General features: G+C 41.3%; 1 protein-coding gene across 4 annotated transcripts in view; it reads right to left on the bottom strand.

Annotated features, from left to right (window-relative positions):
• Positions 1 to 7480: 7480 nt before the first annotated feature.
• Positions 7481 to 25893, bottom strand: part of Vps13c (vacuolar protein sorting 13 homolog C) — a 148204-nt gene continuing 129791 nt past the window's right edge. For 3 of the 4 annotated variants that reach the window (XM_076926169.1, XM_076926170.1, XM_076926171.1), the window contains 6 exons: positions 23682 to 23805; positions 23176 to 23290; positions 17449 to 17537; positions 11746 to 11869; positions 9859 to 9942; positions 7481 to 9555 (listed from right to left, as the gene is read on the bottom strand). In XM_076926169.1, coding sequence (XP_076782284.1) covers positions 9454 to 9555; positions 9859 to 9942; positions 11746 to 11869; positions 17449 to 17537; positions 23176 to 23290; positions 23682 to 23805 — 638 coding nt within the window. In that variant the 3' untranslated portion in view covers positions 7481 to 9453. Of the gene's footprint in view, positions 9556 to 9858; positions 9943 to 11745; positions 11870 to 17448; positions 17538 to 18834; positions 22504 to 23175; positions 23291 to 23681; positions 23806 to 25893 lie in introns of those variants that run through there. The other variant, XM_076926172.1, reaches the window with a different exon arrangement.

The raw sequence follows: 25893 nt of genomic DNA, 5'->3' as shown, positions 1-25893 counted from the left end.
CTTTTCACAAACTGTATGCCTGCTGTGGTCTCTGTTTGTTCCTCTGGATCTGTCCCACACGCCTATTCCTAAGGCAGATTTGGTATTTCTTGGCCTTTTGTTCTTTTATGTACTGCCTGCTGAGATCCATGAATTAATGAGATGCTCCCTAGAACACTTGAATTTGAGCATCACAGCCTTCTAGGGTGATGCAGCCAAGAACACCTTATAGCATAGAATTTAAGAAAATATAACTTTGCTTCAGTGTTTTATCATTTTCTTGTAGTTTTGATCAACTTATACAATATTTGCTACACTCTATTACCAATTTATTCCCATTATATTTTATATTTCATGTCTACTCTTGGTTTTATTACTCTTCTCCTGAAGGGCATAGTTTAGTCATCCCTCCCTCTTGTGTGTGTGTGTGTTTACATGCATGTGCCTTACATGCACCCACAGAGGCCAGAGGCTGATACTTGATGTCCTCTCCCATCATTCTCCATGTTATATTGAAACAGAATCTCTCCCTGAACCTAGAGACCACTGGTTGGCTAAACTACCCAACTAATGAGCCATGAGATCCTCCTGTCTGTCTCTCAATACAGAGACCACAGGCTTCTACTGGCATAGCTGGCTTCTTCTATGGGTTCCGGAGATCCTGAACTGAGGCCCTCATCCTCGAATGGTAAGCTCTTTGCACCCTGATCACCTCCATAACCTCTAGTGGTTTCTTAAGAAACTATCTGAGACTGAAAAACTTCCTCTTGAATGTTAATTTAACTGATTAAACACAACTAAATATGATCGATATTCTTTTAGTCATGTCCCACTTTGTGATGTCTCCCGGGTGCGACTGTTAAAGGTTCTGCTGTCAATCCTAATTATTGATCTCTTTTTAGTAATCTTTCTGTTCTTTCTAGCAGGCTTCTGTGGTTTTCTTTGTGTTTACAAACGTGTCCCGTGCACCTTAAGACTGCAACACATGTGAACACGTGTTCAGCTCAAGTGGGATGTTAAAACATTAACCAGATGATGGGTTTAGTGGCACATGAGAACCCTGTGTTTACTATGAAAACACCCTGTGATTAAGAAACATGAAGCTTTCGTATGGGCGGAGAACAGCTATAAGGTGAAGCCACAGGAGTCATAATGTCTTTCCATCTCATCACAAGAGAATTAGGTCGGATGAATACATTTGAATGTACACATAAAGAGAGGAAAAATATTTAAGGTTTCATCCGTAACTCATTATAATCTGCTTTGTCTATGCTGCTTTCTCAAGCTTAAAAATGTCTAGCCCTAGGCTACTACTGTGCTTCCAAAGAGGTAGCGCCATGCACCAGAAATGTGCCATGGGTTGGTTGCTCAATGTTGGTTACTCACTACTTGGTAAGTAAATTCCTCCTACCAGCTGGCTTCTTTATCCGGAAAGCGAAAGCACCTTACTGTGATGTGCCAGATGATGGCTGTCAGGTTTGAAAGGTAAGCTATGGTTTGGTGAGTGGCTGTGATCCTTACTGTCACTGAAGCCAAGGGTGTGCCTCCACAGGAATGGCAGGGTCCATCTCACAGGCATGGTGGCCTCCAGGGTTAGCCATTCCCACGCTCAGTTCCGCCAGGTGTCTTCATTATCCACCTCTGAGTCCAGACCATTCCCACATGAAAAGGCTAGCAACTGTTTCTCACGCCTTCTCTTCTTTTTCGGCTAAAGGCTGTGTGCTTTTTAAAAAGAGCTCACTGGTAGTTTAGAATATACACCTAATATCTGTGGGGCAGTTGCGAGGAAGAAGGAAGAAAGGCTTCCTTTAGAAACACACCTCACACTTTTAAAATATCCTAAAATTGGTCGTTCTCCCCGTATTGAAACTCAAAGGTTAACATAAAGGCACATTTAGTCCAAAAGTCTTATTTTTAAGTAAAGAAATAAGCTAAAAAGAGATTAAAAGAGATTTTTCTCAGGATTTTTTTTTATATAACTGTACAAGTTTACAAAGGTACAGTTTAGTTAAAAGTTATTACATGGCTAACTCATGCTCTAGAGATAGCTCAGGAGTTAAAAAAACATTTGGTGCTCCTGCAGGGGACCTGGGTTTGGTTCCCATCACCCACAGGCAGCTACCAGATGCCTATAACTAAAGTTCTAAGGGATCTGATGCTCCACCCTCCCTAGCATCTGTACATACATGGTGCACACAAAATCATGCAGGCACACGCATGTAAAAGTCTAATAAAAAAGATAGTGTAGTACTCCTGTGTATAGAGAGACTATTTTTGCTTGTGAGCCTGACCATTAGTGACTAAGTCATCTCTCCAGCATGGATATAAAAAAATCAATTATGATGACAGTGACATTTTATTTCATGTAAGTAATTTCTTTTAAGGCTGAGACACTTTTTACTACTAGAGAAGTAACAGGAAATTTAAATTTGTCTGAGGCCCACTCCATCTCAGTTGGTTCCAATGGCACTGACTGGAGATTCATGCATCCATATCCTCAGTGGGTGAATGGGGCGGGTCAGGTATATAAGATGACGTGATGTCATTCTGATTATGGATGGTTTAGGTAGAAGATGTTGAAAACTTGGAAACCTCCATTTATGGTTGAATGGATGGCAGCACCCAAAGCCAAACTTCAGTTCTATTTAAGAGTGTTTCATATTCAAGCTTCAACATAGAGACGTCCTCATTGTGTCTGGGGCTAAGAGCAGTGGATGAAAAGCCACGAGGAGATATGTCTGTGCTGAGATAAGGACTGCCCATGATTAACTATTACTATAATTCAACACCTAGCTGAAGCATGTCAAAGAAAAAGCAGATTTATTTTTGGTTCAGGGGATAGAGTTCATCCTGCTGGGGGAAGTCACGGCATCTGGCCTGGCTCCATGTGTCATGGTAGGAGCATGAGGTGGCAGGTCCTCCCATACTGGAGAGCAAGAAAGCAGAAAGCTTGGGCAGGCACTAGCAGTGGCTATAACCTTTAAGGCCTGACCCCAGTGACTCATGTCTGCTAGCGGAGCCACAGAATCCAAAGACCCCACAACATCGCCAGACAGCACCATCGGCTAGGGACTGAGCGTTCAAACACATGAACCTGTGAAGGACATTTAGACTCAAGCTATGACAGGTCCCCAAGTAGATGAGTTTCTATGACAGGTCCCCAAGTAGATGAGTTTCTTCAAAAATCATTAAATCAAAATCATTTGACATATAAACATTGCTGGTGATTATAAGAGTGTCGAATTCTAACTCCATGTTCATTGACTGAGCAGTGGTTTCAGGTGACACAGGAAATACAGTCTTAGCCACCCAGCGAAGTCACGCGTAATCCACCTTTACAGCTTTTATAAGCCAGCATGCTCAAATAGCTCCCACCCACCCTGTACCCGCACTGACAGATGTACAAGAGGCCTTCTTTGCTCTTCTGAGGTCAACTTGGAGCAAGTGTCTTCTGGGTCTTTAAACTTTACCTACAGGAATCTTTGACATGAGCGAGCTGTAGTTTCCTGCTGACAGTGACTTCAGACACAATTCTAAATGTTCCATAGGCCCCACGGCTATTCCAGAACCTCCCTGGAGTATGATTTCCTAAGGAAAAAAAAATCTGCTATTCATAATAGATTACTCAAATGACTGGAGTTCATTACTGAAAAAGCTAAGAACTCAGATATTAATTCACTAATTCATACCCCCCCCCTTATTACTTTTTGAAAGTGTGAACCACTGTGAATTGAATGAAGTAGTGAAGATTTGATCAGAAGTGTCAAAGTAGGTTAAGCTCCTCACAGTAATCCACGGGGAAGGGAGCTGTGCCCTCTTCCACTATAGCTGCTTAATTTAAACCATCAATAACGGCATGCTTAACTAAGCTGCAGCACCCTCTGGTTAGGCTGAAGCTTTATAGCGCCCATCCAAATCACATCTTTCAGTTCCTGCTCATTCATTACATCACTGCTCTATGTCATGCCCTGTCATCGAAAATGCCATCTCTCCCTGGGCAAGTTCCCAGCCACAGTGAGAAAGCACCTATCCTGGGCGTGTGTATTGTTTCTGATAGCAGGACTATCTAATGGCTTGTGGTAGAACCTGGAGTGTTCCATTCTTAGTTCTAAAACGGATTAGAGAGGTCAAGTTTTTACTTCCACCCGATCATACCTCAAAGGCTACATATATTATTAACTGTCACAGCAACATTAGAGTACATGTTAGAATTCTCCAAGGTCCAGGAAATAGTTTAAACCAAGGGCTGACTGACTTAGCCTCTTGAGTATTTTCTATGGGAAATGCCTATGTAACTGTTGGGCTTAAAACACATAGAGAACTAAATAACACGGGGCCGGGGATAAAGGCACAAAGTTTTCAAAGAAATACAAGACACCAATATTGGCCATGTTGATTACAAACTGACACAGTATCGTTCTCTACCAAGGGCAGAGGGTGGGGAGTGGAGACAGAGTCTTGAAGGATACTGCTAGGCCCTGATTTTAATTAATCCCTCACTGTAGCATCTTAGGTGCCTCATGTGGAGTCTATGTCTGCTCCACCTGACAAGTCTTAAGAACTAGAACATTAACTTCAAGGCTCTGGCTATCTTGTCCCACAGCTACCTAACTCTCCACTGTAGTGTGAAGCCAGCCGTGACCAACGAATGGGCAACACTGTGCTCCTATCAGACTTCATTTACAGAATCTGTTACCGAGAGTCTTCTTTGGCAACCACTGGTCAGTCAATAAAGATACTTTGCTAACCTGGAAGGAGATAATCACAGAAACGCAATGAAGCATGGGAAGGAAGCCTGAACAGATGACCCAAGAGGAAAGATGGCCAAGGGAGACGCTGGTGTCAAAAAGGTATGCTCCACAAAAACTACAAGACCCAAAGTCAAGATTTGCAATCTATTTTTGATAAAAAATTGTTTATCATAGGATCTGAGCCCCATTTAGAAAATCAGCAGCAGCCTAGTCCATCTCAGGAGAGGTCACCTGATCCTTGGGTTTATGAGGATTGCTACTGAGGAAGTCCTCTCTGTAAAGGCTCATTATTATCTTAGTGAATGAGACTGACCTAAGGGGCCAGGATGCTCTATTTTCTCACCACCTGATTGTTTTCTCACTAGAGGTCAATCATTTAAAACCCTCCCTTCCAGCAGCCAATACTTAATATACAAGAGGGAGAGAACCACTTCATTCTTGGCTTGTGTTTCTTCTGGATGTCACAAATCCTTGTGTTGTATCACGGGGTACTTTTTTCTACCAGACATCGATCCCAATAGCAAAATGCCTAGCCAGTTGAACTGTAAAACATGGTAGGGACATGGTCTGAATGGGAAAGAATTCTAGTGCCTTTCACTGTCTCTCCTATGGTCTGGTTTTTGTTGTTGTTGTTGTTATTGTTTTGTTTTTAGTCTAAATTTTGAGAAGTTTAATAATTCAATGTTATTGATTAAATAAAATTAAAATAATCAATAACCTGAAGGTAATGATTTTGAGGGCATGTGGTTAATATTATTAACCACATGGGCCCTGGAATCACCTGGGAGACAAACTCTGTATATGGCATGAAGTTTCTAGATTGGAATGAGGTGAGATGACCCACCTTATCTTTGAGTGATACCATTCAATGAGCTGGAGTCTCCAACTTAATAACAATGAGCAAGCAAAATGAGCATCAGCACTCACCACTGCTTCCTGACTACAGATGCTGTGAGCTGCTTCACACTCCTGCCTCTACCTTCCCTGCCATGACAGACTGTATGCTCTAACTGCGAGCCAGAATAAGACTTTACTCCTTCTATCCGCCTTTGTCAAGTATTTGGTCACAGCAATGAGAAAGGTTAACTGACACAGAACAGAGACCTCCACAACCTCTTGTGGGGCTCCTGGGCCAGATGAACCTTAGAATATAGAAGTTCAGACTGGAGAGGCAACAAGGTTCCTATCCCACAGGTCCACACCCCATAATCATCAATAGAGTTCAGTTACAGCCAGAGGTGTTTACATGAAGTAAGAATACAAAGAACCTCAGGTCAAGTCAGTTCAGATTTTGGTGCTAGGTAACTTTGTTTTAAACCTATGAACAGTCTTTTGGCTGTCAGGGCTTTTTGTTTTGAGTAAAGGATTGTACATGTAAGTATATGAAAACAGAACACAGTGCAAGTTCTTTCTGAAGGTTCTTCCAGTCTAAAATGACCTATGATGTGGATTATTTAAAGAGCTCTTACTTTTCCATGGAGGTTTTGAAAATGAAGTCAGGAAGAAATTTAAAATCAGAGGCATGGTCACCATTAGGGGTGAGCTATGTCCCTCTGCCCTGGTAGGTTCCACTCTCCACACACAGCCTAGAACCCCTCTTAGCAGTAGCCACAGAAATCATGGCCACAACATTCAACCAGAAGGCCTCCTTCCTCAAGGACACAGGACTCTGAAATGGCAACCTTCTGCATTTTAGGATTCTTTGTGGGGACAGGGACAGTAAGTAAGCTGGCTCAGCAGGGAAGGCTGACAAGCTGGGTCCAGTCCTTGAGATCAGCATGGTGGAAGGAGAGAGCCATGAACTGACTCCTACAATCCCCAGCAAAACAATATACTTTTTTTTGGGTTTTTTTTGTTTTTTTGTTTTTTCAAGAATCATTCTCTCCAAGATGAAGATGGTTCTTGTATCTCAGGCAGTAACTGCAATGCCTGATTGGTATTGATATCTGGAAAGTTTTTTGAGCCTGTTTTAAGTCAGATCATTACTTTTTTAGTTCGGGCTGTGCCTTAGAAACAAACCTGGAGCTTTGTTAAAAAACAAAACATCAGATTCCAGAGAGCACCGCCCCCAGACCAGTGAACTTAAAGTCCCAAAGTATCATAAAGATATTAGTATTCTGTCAAACATAATTTAAACTAGAACACCACTATCCCAGGAATCTCACGTAAGAAGTCTATCCCAGATTAGATTTTCTTAGGAAGTCCAGGGATGTTCTTCCGATGTTTTGTTCACTTTGGATTTTGATGTATCGGCCTTGCTACAGACCTCATGTGAGCCTCCTCTTCTCACCTGATAACTCAGTGTCTGATGGGCTTTCAGACTGGTACTATGAGTGCCCAATGGGAGAGGTGGGTAGCTGGCAATGGAAAGACTAAAGGGGTTGCAAGAGATAGGGAGAAGCATTCCAGATCTTCAAAACTACTGAAGAGACTGCATGGCCAAGAGCACCACTGTGAATTCTGTTCCCCAGGGGCCCTGCCTTAGCATCCCTGTCACTTTCCCCAGTGACTGAGAACTCGTGACAGGAAGCAGCTCAGTGAAATGCTGTTCTGCTGAAGCTGGGCCACACTGCTCCAGTGTGGGAGGGGCTCAGAGCCTTGGAATAGGCTTTCCCTCACCAACTCCATGTAAAACCCTCTGCAATGTCTCACCTGCCTTCTGACTACCCTGAGAGAAGGGGAAAGGGGAATGTTGAAATAAAGAGAATTCAACTTCAGTATTTAACATAAACACAGAGATCTCACACAAGTAAACAACATAACAATGTTTTATTTCTCTCAGAAAGTTATAAGCAAGTCTCTGTCCCTGAAAGCATTTGTAAAAAAGACCACATACCTAATTACATCCAATCACTGGATTACTCCCCTACTGGAACATTGTATCAAATAAAAATGCCACAGGTGTCAATTGAGACAATAAGTTTACAGACTTAATTGTTCTTAGTCTAATGTTCTGTATACTTGTTTCTTGAATAAACCATCAGTGCAATAGAATGCCTTAAATATTTACGATACCATCCGCAGCTGTGATTAACATGAAAAATGTACTCAGATATTCAAATTCCTGATTAAGTCGGTTTTAAAGACATAGACTGCTAGTGTACTTGCTCTGGAAAGTTCAATTAGGTTTAAAGGTATCATTTTTATATGTAATGATTTTCTTAACAGGAATAAAGGTATTATGCTAAGCATAGTGGTGCACGCCTTTGATCCCAGCACTTGGGAGGCAGAGGTAGGCAGATCTCTGTGAGTTCAAGGCCAGCCCGCTCTGCATTGTGAAACCTTATCAAAAGGGAGGGAGGGAGGAAGGGAGAAAGGGAGAAAGGGAGAAAGGGAGGAAGGGAGGAAGGGAGGAAGGGAGGAAGGGAGGAAGGGAGGAAGGGAGGAAGGGAGGAAGAAAAGAAACTGGAGTGGGGGCTTGGTGAGGAAAGGAAAGGAAGGAACTGAATTAAAAATCTAACAACTACTAAAATTCAGACACTGATTTCTGCACTCTCCCTTAGAGAAACACGAAGCAGCAGTGGGGAGCTAAGAAGTCTTCCCATGCAGTGTGACTGGCATCGAATGTAGAAGGAGGACCCACATCAACAAAGGCAGAGCAAGACAAGAACATCCACACCTTCTTCATCGCTGACTGTGTGCTGTAACTAAATGCCATGTTCAACACCCTGAACAAGGCTAAAGGTCCACCCAAGGAAATAAATCCCCTCAGAATAGCAGGCAGCCCGTGCCCCACTACCTAACCTGCCAACAGGCAGCCCTGACCTAACAAGCTTCAGAGAGATGCTGAGCTGTTTGATGCATACAGGGAACACCCATTTCCCAACTCTGTACAGACCTTTAAAAAAACTTACATAATAAAGTAAGTAGAGATTTTTCACTCTTCCAAACAGGTATTTAAAAGACATTTACAGGTATGCATTAGAATTAAATGTTAATTTATGGCGCACTTTGCAGTCTTTTATATTCTAAAATAAATCTCTGGAAATTTAAAAAATATTGTATTTTATATATTCCTGAATGCAGAAGAACTTATAGTGCAATTTCTCAGTTTTCGTGTCTCAGAAATCTGTAATTGTGCTCATGAGTTCATCCTGGAAGCACTCACTCTGACATCCAGTGGGTGCCACACTACAGACAACGGTGCATGGCTGCCTGCCAAAGCTTCCAGACTGCCCATGTTCTGAGATTAGATGGAAAGGAGAAAAAAAAGCACCCGTGTGAAACTCATCCTATTAGAAAAAAAATAACATTTTCATAAAAAGAACATAGAAAACTGTCTCTCCTTTGGGTGTATTTCTTCAATCGACTGGTTTACCAAAAGCGTTCTCTTAGTTCAATTATTGCACAAATTACCTTTAAACAAATGTCAGAGTGTCCACTATTTATGTGATTAAAACATTTCAAAGAACACTACCCATTTTACAATCTCCTTTCTTTAGTAAAGACTAATTAAAAACAAGCTCACCACTCTTTGCTTTACAATTTTAATATTAATGAGCAAGTCTCTCTGAGCCAAAGTGGCATTTCTTTGAGGTTTGACCTACACGTGTAGCAGACTTCGATATATGCAGAATTGCAAAACCAAGACTGAAAAATTAAGAGTCAAAAAGAAAGAAAGAAAAAAATAAAAAAACAGAACTAAGGAATTGCTGGAAATGTTCTCTTTAGCAGGACTTCTGAAACGGCTGGTTCCCTCTCATAAGCCTTGTAAAATCCATAGTCAAGATGGAACCTGGGGCCTGAGGAGCTTCACTGACGACTGCCTCATCAGCTTCTGCTGTTGCCTTGCTGACTGTGCACTCTCAATGGCATCAAAGGCTCTCTGGAAGGCAAAGCAGGGTTATCAACTGCAAAGATGACTTTTGGCTCACCCAGGGGTAGAGGAAAGCAGAGATGCCAGAGTCTCCATGAAGGTGTGGACAAGGACCAGGCCACCACCCACCCATGCAATATGAACCATGACTCTTCCACTTTGGTGAGTTTCCAGCCTGCCATTCACAGAAGCAGTAACTCAGAGTTACCGGTAGTAGAGAGTGTGTGAGGAATAATGGCGACTAGCTGTCACCAGCTTGTAAATGTCTTCCAGTTAAAAACCTTGAGGGGGTTGTTAAAATGAACTTTTTACCTTGGCTATGATGGGATCCTTCAGGTAAATTTTCCGAAGATAGCCAATATTGGCACTGTCTTTTTTGTGGAACAGCCCCTGCTCCTGTTTTTAAAAGAAATAAAGACAGAAAAGGAATTATTCTTTAGAAAAAAAAAAAAAGCATAATCTTCAACTGGATGTCAACTGATTTTATAAGCACTATACCACTGGAATGCATATATCCAAGTATGCTATGAAATAAATCACCTTGCTACAAGGAGAGTGGCTGCACAGTGAAGTCAGAATTTACAGACCTATTTGTGTAAAATAAAGGCTTCTGCAGGCGACAATAAATAGCCTACAGGATCAGGATCATACTGTGACAACGCACGACAGCAGACAGACCAGTGGCGGACCAAAAGGCCCTCCCCTTCATCTGCTGATAGATAAAATTCTTACACAATGTAAAAATACACTGAGTCAATTCTCACCACTGATGTAAAGCCAAGATGCTACAGTAGTTTGAATAAGATTGGCTCCCATAGGCTTATATGTTTGACTATTTGGTACCTCATTGGTGGAACTATTTGGGAAGGATTGGGGTGTGGCCTTGTTGGAAGAGGTGTGTAACTAGGAACAGGCTTTGAGGATTCAAAAGTCTCACACCACATCCAGTCTCTCTTTCTCTCTGCCTCCGGCTTTCAGATCACAATGTAAACAGTGCTCAGCTGTTCCAGCTACCATGCCTTTGCTCCAGAATCATGGATCCCATCCTCTGAAACTGCAAGCCCTAATTAAACTGTTTCTTCTATACATTGCCTTCTCATGGTGTTTTCTTATTGCAACAAGGGGAAAGTAACTGAGAGACAGGTGGTAACCAGGGAACTGTAACAAATGTATGGGACATTCTGACCCACTCCAGAGCACTGTTTCCTGCCAGGGTGCTCTGTGCATGGATGCTCTAGGTGAGGATCTGCACCAGAACACACATGGGCAGGCTGACTTGAGAGTCTCTTGTCTATAATAAGAAAAGTAAAGGACAGTCATTTTAAACCTATTCAAAATCTACAGGAAATGTTGTTTGGAGAGTTTTGGTAAAAAGGATAATATTATTATTTAAGCAAAACAAAGATATTATACACAATGTCATATTTAGAATGCCAATTATGTATGTTTTCTCACATAGATAAAAATACATCTAGAGTAGAATGTGTGTGTGTGTGTGAATAGTGGGTAAGCCTGAGAACCCAGCAAAGATGAGTTATAACTTCTGCTAACTCCATACTGTGTAATGGAAAGTCCATTCTTAGAAAAGGATGGGAGGAAAGACAGGACACACACATGTAAGTCATATTGACATTCTGTGTGCACTAGATTATAAACAGAGCTATTTAGACCTAATCTAGTTTTGACTGCTTGTGTGTGTGATGTGTTGACAGGTGTGAGTGCGACAGTGTGTGTGCAGAGGTCACGACAACTCTGCAGAGTCATTTTTCTCCACAGTGTTCTGGGAATCGAACTCAGATAGCCATGCTTGAACAGCAAGCATTTCAGCCTGTTCAGCATCTGACTGACCTTAGACCTAACAATTACTTTCCCCAAAGTACTTACTTAGTCTACTGATAGCTTAGCCAAGAGAATATCTGTAGAAATGTCTAAGGTTATAGCAAAGTGAGTGTACATAAGAAGACACAAAAGCTCCTACTCACCAATGCTTCATTTTACCAAAAGGCAGAAGCAATTCTGGCAGATCAATTGATATTTCACTCTGTGTCAGAAACTAAGTTATACAAGTTAGTTGTTTGTCTACAGCTTAGCATGTGCCAGCACAGTGATGGCCCTGCGCGTCTGCCTTTGTGACTGAGGCAGCCAGAAAGCACTGACTGCGTCTCTCTGGCTCTGAAGGTCTGATTCATATTTCCTCACCTTAACAGAAATCTTCAGCAGATTTTCACTGACTTCAGGAGGACACACAAAATCTTCCAATAGACACTGCCAGTCCACAGACATATGGCCTAGGATTTCAACTTCCTTTACAAACAGTACTCGCCTAGTTTGGAAAAGAAAACAAACACAGCTACAGATCAGCTCTAGCCTTTACTCTGTGTGTGTTTAGTAAATAACAGAAGCTGATCCCCATAGGGTGCTAAGGGTCAGAGGCTGAGTGTTGAGCAAAGAAGGATGGGAAATGTTTATCAACTTCCTCCCCCCAGGGCTCAGGGAAGAGCAGGCAGAAAGAATGTAGCAGCTGGAGGGTGGGAGGATTCTGGGAAACCCTGTATTCTGGACAGTACTCTGCATTTAAGTCTACTGCACTTAAGAACTCAAAGCCGCTTCGGCTACCATTACAAGATGTGCACAAGATCAAGCTAGCTCAAATTCCAGCGTAGATGGGAAACAGACTCCAGGCCCCATTACTGAGGAAATCCTGCATTGGATAGTTCATTGGGGAGGGAAAACCATTCTGTCTTGAGTATGGCCGCTGGTAGGTTTCCTGTGCTCCAGTGGATAGCCGATATGCATGTGTATACTAGCAGCAAAAATCAGACTCAGAGGGCTATTTTTAAAAAAGGAAGAGGGGGACATGAAGTTAAGAAAGAGGCATGTTGGGAGAAAATACAAGGGCAGTTGGAAAAGAGAAACGGAGGACATATATGATCATATTTCATTGTATATATGCATGAAATTCTCAAGAATAAATATTTTAAAGGGTGCAATAGGACAAATTGGCAACTTACAGATTGAGAAAAAAAATCTTCACTAACCCCATATCCAATAGAGGCTAATATTCAATATATATATAAAAACTTAAGAAGCTAACCTCCAAAAAACAAAACAACCCAATCAAAAATGGGATATATAACAGAAGATTCACAACAAAAGAATCTCAAATGGCCAAGAAACACTTAAAGAAATGTTCAAAATCCTTAGTGGTCAGAGAAATGCAAATCAAAATAACCCTGCAATTCCACCTTACAACAATCAGAATGGCTAAGATCAAAAATTCAGGTGACAGCAACTGTTGGTGAGGATGTGGAGAAAGGGGAACACTCCTCCATTACTGGTGGGGTTGTAAACTGGTACAATCACTCTGGAAGTCAATCTGAAGGTTTCTCAGAAAATTGGGAATTGATCTATCTGAAGACCCAGCTATACCACTATTGGGCATATACCCAAAAGATGCCCCACCATATCTAAGGAACATGTGCTCCACTATGTTCATAGTGGCCTTATCTGTAATAGCCAGAAGCTGGAAACAACCTGGATGTCCCACAAATAAAAAAATGGTTATAGAAAATGTGGTTCATTTACACAACGGAATACTATTCAGCTATTAAGAACAAGGACATCATGAGTTTTGCAGGCAAATGGATGGAACTAGAAAATATCCTGAGTGAGGTACTTCAGACCCAAAAGGATATCCATGGTATATACTCACTAATAAGCAGATATTAGCCAAAAAGTATAGAAGACCTAGGATACAATTCACAGAACTCAAGAAAGTTAACAAGCAGAAGGGCCCAAGTGAGGATGCTTCAATCTTACCTGGGAGGGAGAAGAAAGCAATCATGGGAGGCAGAGGGAGGGAGAGATTTGGGTAGGACTTGGGTGGGAGATGGGAGGGGGAGGGGAAAAGGGGGACATGATCAGGTATGGGGGTGGGGTGGGGGAACAGGAGAGGAGCCCTGAGGGCCAGGAGAATGAGTGAAAATATGCAACCTTGGGATTGGGGGAGAGGTGGGGGGACCCTCTAGAAAGTATCAGAGACTTGGTAGGTAAGAGACTCTCAGGACTCAAAGGGAGGAACCTTAGATGAAATGCCCAACAGCAGGGAGAGGGAACTCATAGAGTCCACCTCTAGTAGAAAGGGCATCAAGTGGAGGGATGAGGTTGCCATCCCACAGTCAAAAACTCTGACCCAGAATTGTTCCTGTCTAAAAGAACTGCAGCGACAAAAATGGAGAAGAGACTGAGGGAAAGGCGGTCTAGTGACCTGCCCAAAAGCAAAAAAAAAAAAAAAAAAAAAAAAAAAAAAAAAAAAAAAAAAAGGGGGGGGGCATGGGATAGGGGTTTTCTAGGGAGGGGAATTGGGGAACGAGGATGGCATCTGAAATGCAAATAAAATATCCAATAAAAAAATTTAAAAAAAAATCCATCTCAAGGGGAAGCTCCAAGGCCTGACACTAGTACAGACAGGAGCCTGGCATGGTCGTCCTCTGAGAGGCAACAAGCAGCTGACTGAGGCAGATGCAGATACTTACACCCAATCATTGAACTGAAGTCAGGGACCCCTGTGGTTGAATGATGGAAAGGCTAGAAGAAGCTGAGGAAGGCGACCCCATAGGAAGACCAGCAGTCTGAACTAACCTGGACCCCTGAGATCTCTCAGACAGTGAGCCACCAACCAGGCAGCATATAAGAGCTGATCCAAGGCCCCCAACAATTATATAGCAGAGGACTGCCTGGTCTGGCCTTGGTGGGAGAAGCTGTGTCTAACCCTGGAAAGACTTGAGGCCTCAGAGAGTGGGATGGCCTGGTGGGGGAGGGGACATTTTCTTGGAAACAGGAGGGAGGAGGAATGGGATGAAGAACTGACGGAGGGGGATTAGAAGGGGGACAATGGCTGGATTGTCAAAAAATAAAAGTAATAATAAAAAAATTTTTAAAATCACTCAGGAAAGTATCCTCTTCATTTTTTTAAAAAAAAAGTCTATATAAATGTTAAATGGAATGCAATATAACTCTCTACCAAACTAAATGGACTTTAGAAATGCCCCTCTGTCTATCTTGCAGAATTCAGAAATGCTGTCTTTGGTTTTGAACCAGCAAAACAACTGAGAGGGAAATCACATTTGAAACACAAGAGGCACAGGATGTACCCTCATCTGGGAGGCAAGAAGCAGAAAAGCCCCTGAAGAGGAGCCAATTTACTGGGAATATTCCTAATTGCTCTTTCCTGTCAGTCACTTATGCCTTCCAGCCAAGACAGATCATACAGGAAATGTCACAAGCCCAAATGTCAGCAAAGACTCACTTTGGACCTACTAATAAATACCAGACTTGAACATTTTAACGCTAATGTATATCACAGGAGAAATGTCTCATTTTACTGAATAGCAATAAAAAAAAAAAAAAAAAAAAAAAAAAAAAACCAGCATAATTCTTAAAGGACACCAAGACTGATTTCCCAGTCACTAAGTCAGATTAATAATTGATGTAACTATACTTGATTGTAAGTCTCCACCAAAGACAGCAAAACTAGAAATGTAGATTTGTGAATTCAAACAACATGTAGGTGCCAGAGGAAAGAATAAAGGTGAGGGCTCTGCTGGAGAGGCACCCCGTGCCCAGAAGGGAAAGCAAGCATACAGACAATGAATGCCACCAAGAACTCAGCACTGGAAAGGGGACAGGCTGCACAGATGACATGGAGGGTGAGTTCATGTTGATCATGAAAAGAGGGTGTTCTCTTTATAAAGAGACAGAGATTGTTTAGACAATACAGACACTCCGACAGACTAAGTGGTGCAAAGCGATTGTGTGGTACTCAGAACTGAACTCAGGGCCTTGCAAATGCTAGGCAAGTACTCTCTCACCGAGCTTTGCCCCCATGTATCTCAAGGCAGGTCTCACAACTTTGCCCAGGCTGGCCCTCAATTCAATCTGTCAGGTTTTAACCCTTCAGTCCTCCTGACTTGCTTTCCCAAGCAGCAGGGATAACAGCCTGTACCATCAACCTGAGCAGAAGGGAAGGCTTGCTGAGGAGTGTGGAGGTCTGAGGCTGGAATACCAAATGCATACCTTGGCAAGAAAAATCACCTTAATGTCTGATTTTAGAATGATATTAGTGTCTTTATTAAATTACAACTTTTACTTATGGGTAATCAGACCCAATATGAAGGTTCTTTATTTCAGTCATACTTCTGGTGATAAGCAGAGAGTTGAGGCTCCCGGTCGGGAATAGAACATTAAGACTGGCAGTTTCGGCAAAGCCCAGGAGGAAACATCGTCAGCCTTACTATGACAGTGGCTATAAGGAGAGAGAATGGGCTAGACCCGGTTGTTCAGGAAGGCAGACCTGAATGAACCAAGGGACAGGGGAATTAAAGCAGGGGGTTTAATGTTTCTCAAGGGGGTGCTATGAGAATTTTGGAATTGTTTGAGACTGATAGCTATAGGATCCCTGGTCCTTGCAGACCAAGAGCCCGCAGTGCCTTCCTTCTTGTGACACTTTCAGTACCCACACACAGGTCTATCAGTCTCTGATAAGCATCCTCACATCCCTGACCCTAAGTCCAGTGCAGTATCAGACAGCAAAGCCTTGTGCCAAAGGCAACTTACTGTTTTTAAGCTCTCTCTTCTCCCGAGCACGGCAGTAACACATTTTCCTAACATGAAGTTTCCTTTCTCCTGCTCCAAGTATCACAGTTCAATTAGGTGACACACTCTTGTATGGAGTCTCCAAGATCTCCACTCCAGACTTTTCAAAGGCTTATTTTCATTTTGAAGTGTATCTGAGTATGGGTGTGTGCACTTAAGTGCAGGTGCCCAACGACATCAGAGGCATCAGCCCAAGGTGGCTGCTAAGAACGGAACCTGAGCCCCCACAAGAGCAGCAAGTGCTCTTATCTGCCAAGCCATCTCTACAGCCCCTGCATTCACATCCCAACTAATGGACCAATATGGTGACTGAATAACCCTTCCTTATATGACTGGTTAGCTAACCTGTTTAGAAAGGCTCATATCAAAGTCTACATTCTGTACTTCATTCACCTTTCCTTATTTTTCTTCCCACCCAGGTATATTCAGATCCAATCGTGAGGAGCTGGGGTTGCAGCCTGGTGGGAGAGCACTTGCTTAGCAACCATTACACCTTGGATTTGGTTTCCAAAACGCAGACAGATGGATACATTAGAGGAAAAGAGAGGGAAAGGGGGAGGGAGTGAGAGAGGGAAGGAAGGAAGAAGGGAGGGAGGAAAAGGGATAGAGGGAGAGAACAAGGAAGGGATAGAGGATGGCAGGAAGGGGGGCATAAAAGAAAGGGAGAAAGAACACTGGGCAGAGTGTGCCTACTCTACATAATCTGCTTTAATCTTATAAAATACAGCACTTTGAAAATTATTGATCTACAGTAGTTATCTGAGATAAGTCTATTTCTAGGGTAAATCCCAGGACACTAAGTTTGAGATTTTAGCACAAATCCCTTTTCTCTGGAGAAGGTGTTTGCTATTTCCAAAACACTCAGAAGGAATTTGATGGGCATACAGAACAACACGATCCTGAAAAGGGATTTGTCAATATCCCATATAAAACCTTACAAGGGAAAGTGACATCGCCCTCTTCTATTGGAAGTGACTCCTTACAGTGACCTCACTGCAAGAGTAAGGCCATGCTCAATGTGTTCTCAGCAGCTGCTGCCTTTGGATAAGCCCTAAGCTAATCTGGGCCAAGCTTCTGCATCTCCAGAATGAGAGGCTTGGAGCACATGCTGTCAGAGAGCTATCCAGAGCTGTGTGTCTCTGACATATGGAAATGGTCATCTTGCCCCTGACCATCTGTCACTGTGTCCTCTGAAAGTCCTCCCATGAGTATGAGCACAGCTGGGTGCATCTGGCAGGCAGGTGATACCTGTTTGTAATCATAAGGACAGCCTTCTTGTTCCCAGGAACCGCACAGTGGAACTGGTAGGCCTCGTCCTCTAACTTCTTGATATGATTCTAAAAAAGAAGCAAGACTTGGGAATTACATATATTTAAGTATAATTTTTACAGCAGCCAGTGATAATCAATGTTAGGGAAAGGTACATTAGAAACAAAACCAGAATACTGCATATTGGCATTTGCAGCAAGAAAATAGCCTATTTGCAATATAGTTATCGATTACTTTTCATTGTTGCCTTAAGAGACAAATATATGGAATGCTTACCAAGTGACCATCTGATGAAAAATATTTTGCTCTTAGTAACTTACGAAACTCAAAGCTATCAACCAGAAACAATCACACATCTTAAGAATACATAAATATGGTAACAAAAAAAAATCACCACATTAATGTCTCAGTGGTCCTTAAAGGGTCATTCCCTGGCAAGGACTTGGGATGGCACAGACATAAAATTCAGAAATAGTGGTTTTGAAATTCTTTTCACAGGATGGTTCACAGTTTTCTTCAGGGTTTTTTGAGAGAAGTATGTGAGTTTTCTTAAAAGCTAAGACCTGGGTGCTGGAGAGATGGCTCAGTGGGTAAGAGCACTTACTTCTCTTTAAGAGAATCCAGGTTCCATTCCCAGCATCCACACTATAGCTCATAATCTCCTGCAACTCCAGTTCCAAGGAATCTGATGCCCTCTGCTGGCCTCCAAAGGCTCAGTCATGCACATGGTGCACAAACACACACCCAGGCACACACACATACATAATAATTTTTAACAAGCTAAGACCCAACCACTTATTTGGACAGGGTTATATATACCACATAATGATAATTCTGGAAGGGCTTTGCTGTCTCTATGTATTTGGTCATTAGATTAAGCACAAGTTGAAAAGCAACATTTTTGTATGAAATTATATTTCTGATTAAAACAGACAATTATGGACACAAAAATTTTCTAGCATTTCAAAATATTTGCACAGTTTATTCCTAATGCACAAATAACCCAAGTATAAATTGTAGCCAATAAAATATTTATTTTCTTTTTCAAGTATCTTAAAACTATTGACTTATATTAGTCAATACACATTAAAAACAAATACATTTTTATAACAAATACTAATAAACATCATTGAGGTCATCTATAATGGGTAATTAAAGATCAAATAATATGTGGGCATAAATACAGAAGACAGACACACTGGGTAATGAAGACTGTACCACTGCATGACTGAGAGCACACCCCAACAGCGTCAGGACCATACAGTCAGCATACGCACTGCCAGGAAAGCACACCTGGTGTTTGGGATCCCAAAGCTCAAGTACATTTGTCATTGGTGGTGCTGGCGATGGAACCCACATTTTAAAAATATGTTGGCCCCTACTCATTCCTTGCCAATTACAAAGAAAAGCTACAAACAAGGATTGCAAGAGCCATGAATGAGGAAGAGAATTCCCACAGAGCTGAAGCCGCATCTTCAGAACACATCTTGGAGAGGAGATGGCACTTTGCTTCACAGTCCGCTCTGTGAATTCTCAACAATATTTTGCCATCAATCCCTCAGTTTCTTCAGAGAAAATAGAAAAACAGAATAGCGTACTATAATAATGTAGTGCCTTTAGCTGGATCTAGCAATATGCAGGATGGCATGTTTAAGCCAGAGAAGCTGGGGGAACGGGGATGCCTGCTTCTCTCCTCACATGTCCATTCTTTACCAAGCTGTGCTTCAGCTGCCAAGAGCCCTCATGTGCAATGTATCACAGGATACACTGAAAAACGCCTTTTCAGTGCTACTAGAGACCCACTAAACTCTGAAATTCAGTCACTGAGGGTGACAGGAAACCAAACTGACCAATGCAATACTTGGTTCCAAAACTCAACATGAGGAATTTAGTAATGTTTTTGGTAAAGGAAAGAATCCTTTACCCATTCTTTTTCATCCCTTTCAAATTAATTCTAAGGAAACAGCACAAGGCATGAAAAGGCAAAATGCAAATATACAGTGGTATTGATCACAGAGTTAATAATATCACCGAGTACAATACAGGAACCAAAGTCAGAGCAAAGAACAGAGATACACAATGCAAGATTACCTCAGCGAGCGAGTGGACAGGCAAGGGTTAAAGTGTTAATAAAACATCTCCATACACAGAAAAACATAATAAGGTAGAAAAGCAAAGAAAACCACATTAAATCTTGTATGACTATTAAGAATTACCAGCAAAATAAATAATAAATAAAGCCTGACTATCTCTATCTATCTATCTATCTATCTATCTATCTATCTATCTATCTATCTATCTATCCATACATACATACATATGCATACATGTACCACATAAGCAGCATTATCTTAAGGGAATCCTAGAGTGGATTATGCTATAACACATGGCATGTAAGTGAGGATTTTCACAGAGGAATGTAGGTTAAAAAAATAATAAAGGGAGCTCAAAAAGACCCCCAAATAAATTATTTAGAATAAGCCAGTCTATTACAGTAAGAGCGAGGAGGATATAATCTAACACTCTAGAACTCTGTGACATTTACAGGTCTAGTTACACTTACTCCTTAAGGAATCAATCCAGCAGAGTCTAACTGATCAGAAAGTACTTCTTGCTCAGCTCTCTGATCACAGCAAGACAGGGAGAGCTGCAGGAGCTAAACTCAGTTACCCAGGAACAAGCTACCAAACCCTACAGCAATTACCTTCTATGTCTTTCAAAATTAGTACAATATATTACAATTTAAAGGGTTGTCTGACAGTGTAACAAAAACTTAAAAGCCATACAAGATGACTACAGCCTTAGCTAAAATAACTTTTTGCTTAATACATAGATCTATAAAAAGAGAAATCACAAGATCACTAAGGAGCTAAAAAATAAAATAAAACATAATAAATAGAAAAAGACCCCAGATTTCAGAGGATCACAAAAGTCTCAGTAAAATTGGAATATATTCAGGAAAACTAAAACTTGTGACTCTCACACAAGGAGCATATGAAGTGACAGATTGTGTCACACTTCTCACAGAAGCTGCACACATGGGGACATTGTACCTATCCCCAATTATCCAGGCACTAGAAGCTTTTTGTTTTGGCTACTATTAATATTTACATATTTTTCTATACTTGATCCCATAAGCACAGAAGTCTTGTTTTGAGGAGAACATGGTGATGCCAGGGTTCCATCCCAAGCCTTATGCATACTGCTTTACCTGAGCTGTGCCCCAGCCAAGGACGCAAGTCACTTCTTTTGTCCATCCAGTGCTGTCTGGTTATTTGGACATCAGTCATTTTCTCTTTACAGTGTCTGCTTTAGACATAAAGTGTTCAACTAATTGCTTTTTATAACTATTTTTAAAACCATAAATGCATGCCTTTAGTCCCAGCACATGGGAGGCAAAAGCAAGAGGATCTCTGTGGATTCAAGGCCAGCCTGGTCTACACAGAGAATTCCAGGTCAGCCATCGCCACATAGTAGACCCTGTCCACAAAGAGATATATAAGCCAACTGAATGCCTGCATCTTAACAGCTTCATTATCTTTCAGATATATATTAGTGATCAAGTTTCTATTTTGGCTTCAATATTAGTTGATAGATAAAGACACTGTTAAATCACAAAATTAAACATTTCCATTATTATTTTAAATAGAGATTAAAATATCATTTACTTTGGGAATTAGCTGGGGTACAAATGATAATTCATAGTTATTTTGTTTTCATCGAGAGAAATCTCTGGGGATTAACTTTATGCAGTGTCAGAGCCATGTGCACGTGTACATCTGTGCATACGTCTGTGAAGGGGTGCACACATGTTATGTGTGGCATATGCACGTGTACATCTGTGCATGTGTCTGTGAAGGGGTGCACACATGTTACATGTGGCATATGCATGTGTGTGTTTGTGTGTGAGTCTGTGAAGGTGTGCAGGTGTGCAGACATGGATGTGTGGAGGACTGAGCTTGTCATCAGGTGTCCTCCATTACTATCTTCTGTTGGGCTCTGATTTTGAGTAGGCTATCTCACTAAATCTGGTACTCACTAAAAATAAGTGAGCTGGCTGTCAACAAACTCCAGGTTCTGCCGTTTCCTGACACCTACTCCACCCAGTACTGGAGCCCATGTGCCACCCACCACGTGTGGCTTTTCTACAGGTACTGGAGATCTAAACTCCAGTCTTTGTGCTTGCTAGGAAGACTTTACCAACTGTGCCATCTCCCAAACCTCTCTGTTTGTTTATAAAAGGAGCGATATCTATACATTCAGCTGCCACAGAGGTAATTTGCCTAATTACATGTTCTGTTACTAACTCTACTTACAATAATTAAAACTAGTAATTATGAGGTAAGCGTAACCAACAATGGGGCTCGGTTTTCCAAAAGCATCCCTGATGAAGGATAGGGGTGCAGACCACATAAAATTACATTATTTATGAAAGAAAAAAAATATACTGAAGGAACATTCTCCTACAATTCCTATGCCAAGATTCATCTCAAGTCTAAATACAAGCTCAGAGAAACAACATATTATTTATGAAAACACTATCTCCCAGGTTAATAGTCCTATAACTTAAGTAAGTTTGGGGTGTTATGTGGAACAGAACTCTACATAATTCCATCATCGAGATTCAGAAATATAGACATTCACTGCACAGAGCCATCCTTCTCAACTTCATCTCAAGTGTACATGAACAACCTGCTTCACAAGGGATACAATTTCCAAAACTGTAGCAAAGAATGTGCTCTGGGCTCAACATCCTTTCACCTCCCAACCCCAAACTAGCAAAGTTATTTCCTACACCATGGAATCTTTTACACCAATCACTTAGCCCTATGTAGAATTACATGAAGCCGTAATTTTCAACTATGGGCCACCATTTTGAAAAACTCAGAAAGAAGGGAGAGTTATAAAAAAATTTCATTAAAATCCGCTCTCAGTCTGATTCACACACGGTTAAACAATAGTAGGTTTGATTTGAGTTTTAAGGATGGAATCAGGTAGTACGGGAAACATTTACTCCTGTGTTCCCAGCTCTTGCTGTGTAGGCAGAAAAAGAAAGAAAAGAAAGTTAGAAGCATGCAGAAAGATAAAATGCAATCACATATAATGAAAACAAAAGGCTAAGAATAACTAAGTCATCTTTATCATAAAGTATGAAAATATTAATAAGTCTCTGTTGAGGGAAAGCCAGTCATAGGAGAACAGCAATTTAAGTAGATACATATTATTTAAGAATAATGAAACTACAGCCGAGATAAAATACCAAAATACATTAATTTTTAAAATCTTCTTCTCTCCTCTAGTTCTGTCTAGCAGAATAATTTTCGATTCTCACAGTAAGAGGAGCCAGGTCATGTGGTCGAGAACAAAGGGCAGCAGTGGAGTCCCAACATTAGGCACAAAGCAAGAAGCCAAAAAGAAGCACAGTAACTAAGCAAGCTGCCACACGGATGGTGCAACAGCCTGCAGCTGCTTCCAAGACAGTCTTTTCTACGCAGAAAAGGCCTTGTGCCTTGCTCCTGTCCTTACAGAAGATGAGTGACCAGGGAGCTCCCCTCAACATGCCAGGCCACCATACGGAACAACAAATTCTACTTGATAAACCATGGAGACTCCTTCAGAGAGTCACAATTGGGTCTTTAAAAAATCACCCATGACATCTCTGTCCTAGAATCTTTCCATTTCACGGTCATGAAGAACAGTATTTACCTCTAGTAGATCAGAGCCCTCAGATTCCTGCCTGTCATATGGACGGATGATACCATCTTCATGGATCAGGCGAGGTGGACGGAGGCTGGACACCTCCTCAGTAGATTCTGCTACCCTGAATAACATAACGGAAAATATGTGAGCATCTTTCAAAACCAGACAAATTGATGTTATCAAACCCACTCAATAGTTTTACTCGAATAGTAAAACCTATTAGTAATTTTTAAAACTTATTCAAAGTGAAGAAAAAATTATTAAAGCCATGCCTAAGCAGTCACTCTTTTCTTGAAGAAAGAAGGCATCAGATTCTGAAGTCATGGACACTGGAGCCTTTCTGGCTATCACTGACTGAATATGAAATGAAATGAAAAGAAAACTAGGCTGTAAGACTCATTCCTTTTTTATTCCTTTCTACAGTACCACTTGGTTTTATAAAGCCTCTATGACTTCCAATTGCATTCAAGAGCCTTAGAGCAGGCTACTACAGCATACCCACCCTCCCTTACCTCTGAATGCCTTGGAAGGTGCTGCTGGCCATATCTATGATCCCGCCAGTTGGACGAGCCACGGCTCCCACAAGCCCTTTTCCAATTCCTTTAAAGAAGCCGGCAGCGCCCTCCTTCTTGGCACCTTTAGGAAACCAAAGACAACAAATACACAATGATACTTTAATGTAAGCAGGTCTGAACGCAACAAAACACAAGCCAGCTCAGAAACCACAAATATTTAGGTGTCTGGGGAACATTACATTTTATCTTAACGTGATAACATGGTTGTTCTCAAAGCACACATTCCTGGGCCGAAACCAGACCACTTCAGCAGATGCTTATGCCAAGAGTGGGCAGAGATTTCCAGGATACTGAGGCCCACACAGAGTTGAGAGGACTGATGCAGCTTAGTCAGGGTACTTGCCAGGGAGATCAGAGAACTTAACAGAGAACAACTTACTCATTCCATTACAACCATTAAGATATCCAAGCAGTGTATTAAAAACAACTCAACTTATTAGAAATTCTGTTCACATACTATAAAATGTCCCACTATACAAATGAAATGCTTTTGGTCTATTAAAAACTGTACAATATCATCACAATCAATTTTAGAAAATCCCCATTGTCTCAGAAAGCCACTCTGTGCCTACAGTCTGTCACTCTATTTCCCCAATCCCCATCTGAACCTATCCGGCTCACCGCCGCTCCTCCCTGTTCCCCCGCCTCTTCAGACTTTGCAAACACCCAGTATGCTTTCTTCTAGACACTACACCCGAGCAGCTTTCACTGAATGGTCTATCTAGACTGGACTTTGTTTACTCAGAATCATGCATTCTAAATTGATTTACACTGTGGCATATATCACTGCTTGGCTTCAGTTTATGACTGAATAATATTCTATTGAGCAGATATGCCATATTTTATTTATTCATGCATTGGGGATTGACAGGTCTTTTTATGTTTTGCTACAACGAATAATGAAGTTATGAACATTCTCATGTAAGACTGAAAGTCTACTTTCAACACTTTGGGGGTACCTTGCTGACACATGGTATGTCCATGTTTAATTGCCGAGGGACTGGCAGAACGTTCTGCTATCAGTGGCTGCACTACTGTGTGCTCTACCAGCAGCCATGCAGATTCTAATTGCCCCACGCCTGCACTGGCTTACCTTAGTGACCCTAACTGATGTCAAGTGAACTCTAGTTTTGATTTCCATCCATACTTCCCAGATGACTAAAGTGTACACTTGTATATCTTCCTTGAGGAACAGTCTATTCAGATCTTTTTCCAGCTTTAATATGGATTATCTTCTTCTTGTTAGCTTATACAAGATCTTTCTATAGTCAAGCAATAAATCTCTTATCAACTATAGTACAAAACTTTTATCTCATTTTGTTTAATTTTTTCTTTTTATGATAATATTTTCTGAGACATGAGCTTTGTTTTAATTTCGGCAAACTGTCCTTTTCCTCATGGTATCTTCCAACACATAAAAACTTAAATCTTGTTGAGTCCGACTTATCTGCCTTGTCTGTGGTCGGCCATGCCTTGGTGTCCCGTCTGGAAGGGCTCTGTCACACCACGGCACTAGCTGCTGCTCTGCTTGTAGTTCTGACCTCTGCTCTGGCCCTCTGCACTCCATCCAGTATACGTAAGGGCTGGGTTACTGTCCTCCACATGTACATATCCCATCAGCTGAAGCCATTGCTAGATGCGGCTTAGCACCCATCTCAAAGATCCAGTACTTGAAGGGTTCACTGACCTCCATGTCTACCTTCATGGCAGTATCACGCCACATAAGCACAATCACTGTAGCTTTATGTTGCGGTAAGCTTTAAAACTGAGACATGCAGCATGTGCCAACACTACTGGGACATGTAAGTCCTCCAACATTGGCTTTTAATTTTTAAAAGTGTGTAAGTGTGTGTGTGTGTGTGTATAAAATATTAAATACATAATATATTATATGTTTTATATATTTTAAATATATATTAAATATATATTTTAAATATAAATAAAATATATATGCATATGTATATATACCTAGCACATGTCAATTGCTACAGAGGGCCTCAGAGAATTTAATTTTCTTCTGGCCTTGATGAAAACATCATTCAAAATCTGAGTCAGTCCCTACTTTACCTCTCTGAAGACAACACATTGATAATCACAACTGTAATATAAAGTTTAGTCAGTAATCCTCTCAATCAAACATGGAGTATCA

Source organism: Arvicanthis niloticus, chromosome 27 (assembly GCF_011762505.2).
Source record: "Arvicanthis niloticus isolate mArvNil1 chromosome 27, mArvNil1.pat.X, whole genome shotgun sequence".
Taxonomy (NCBI): Eukaryota; Metazoa; Chordata; class Mammalia; order Rodentia; family Muridae; genus Arvicanthis; species Arvicanthis niloticus.
Note: the sequence above shows the minus strand (reverse complement) of the source record. Positions and strands in the feature narration are given on the sequence as shown.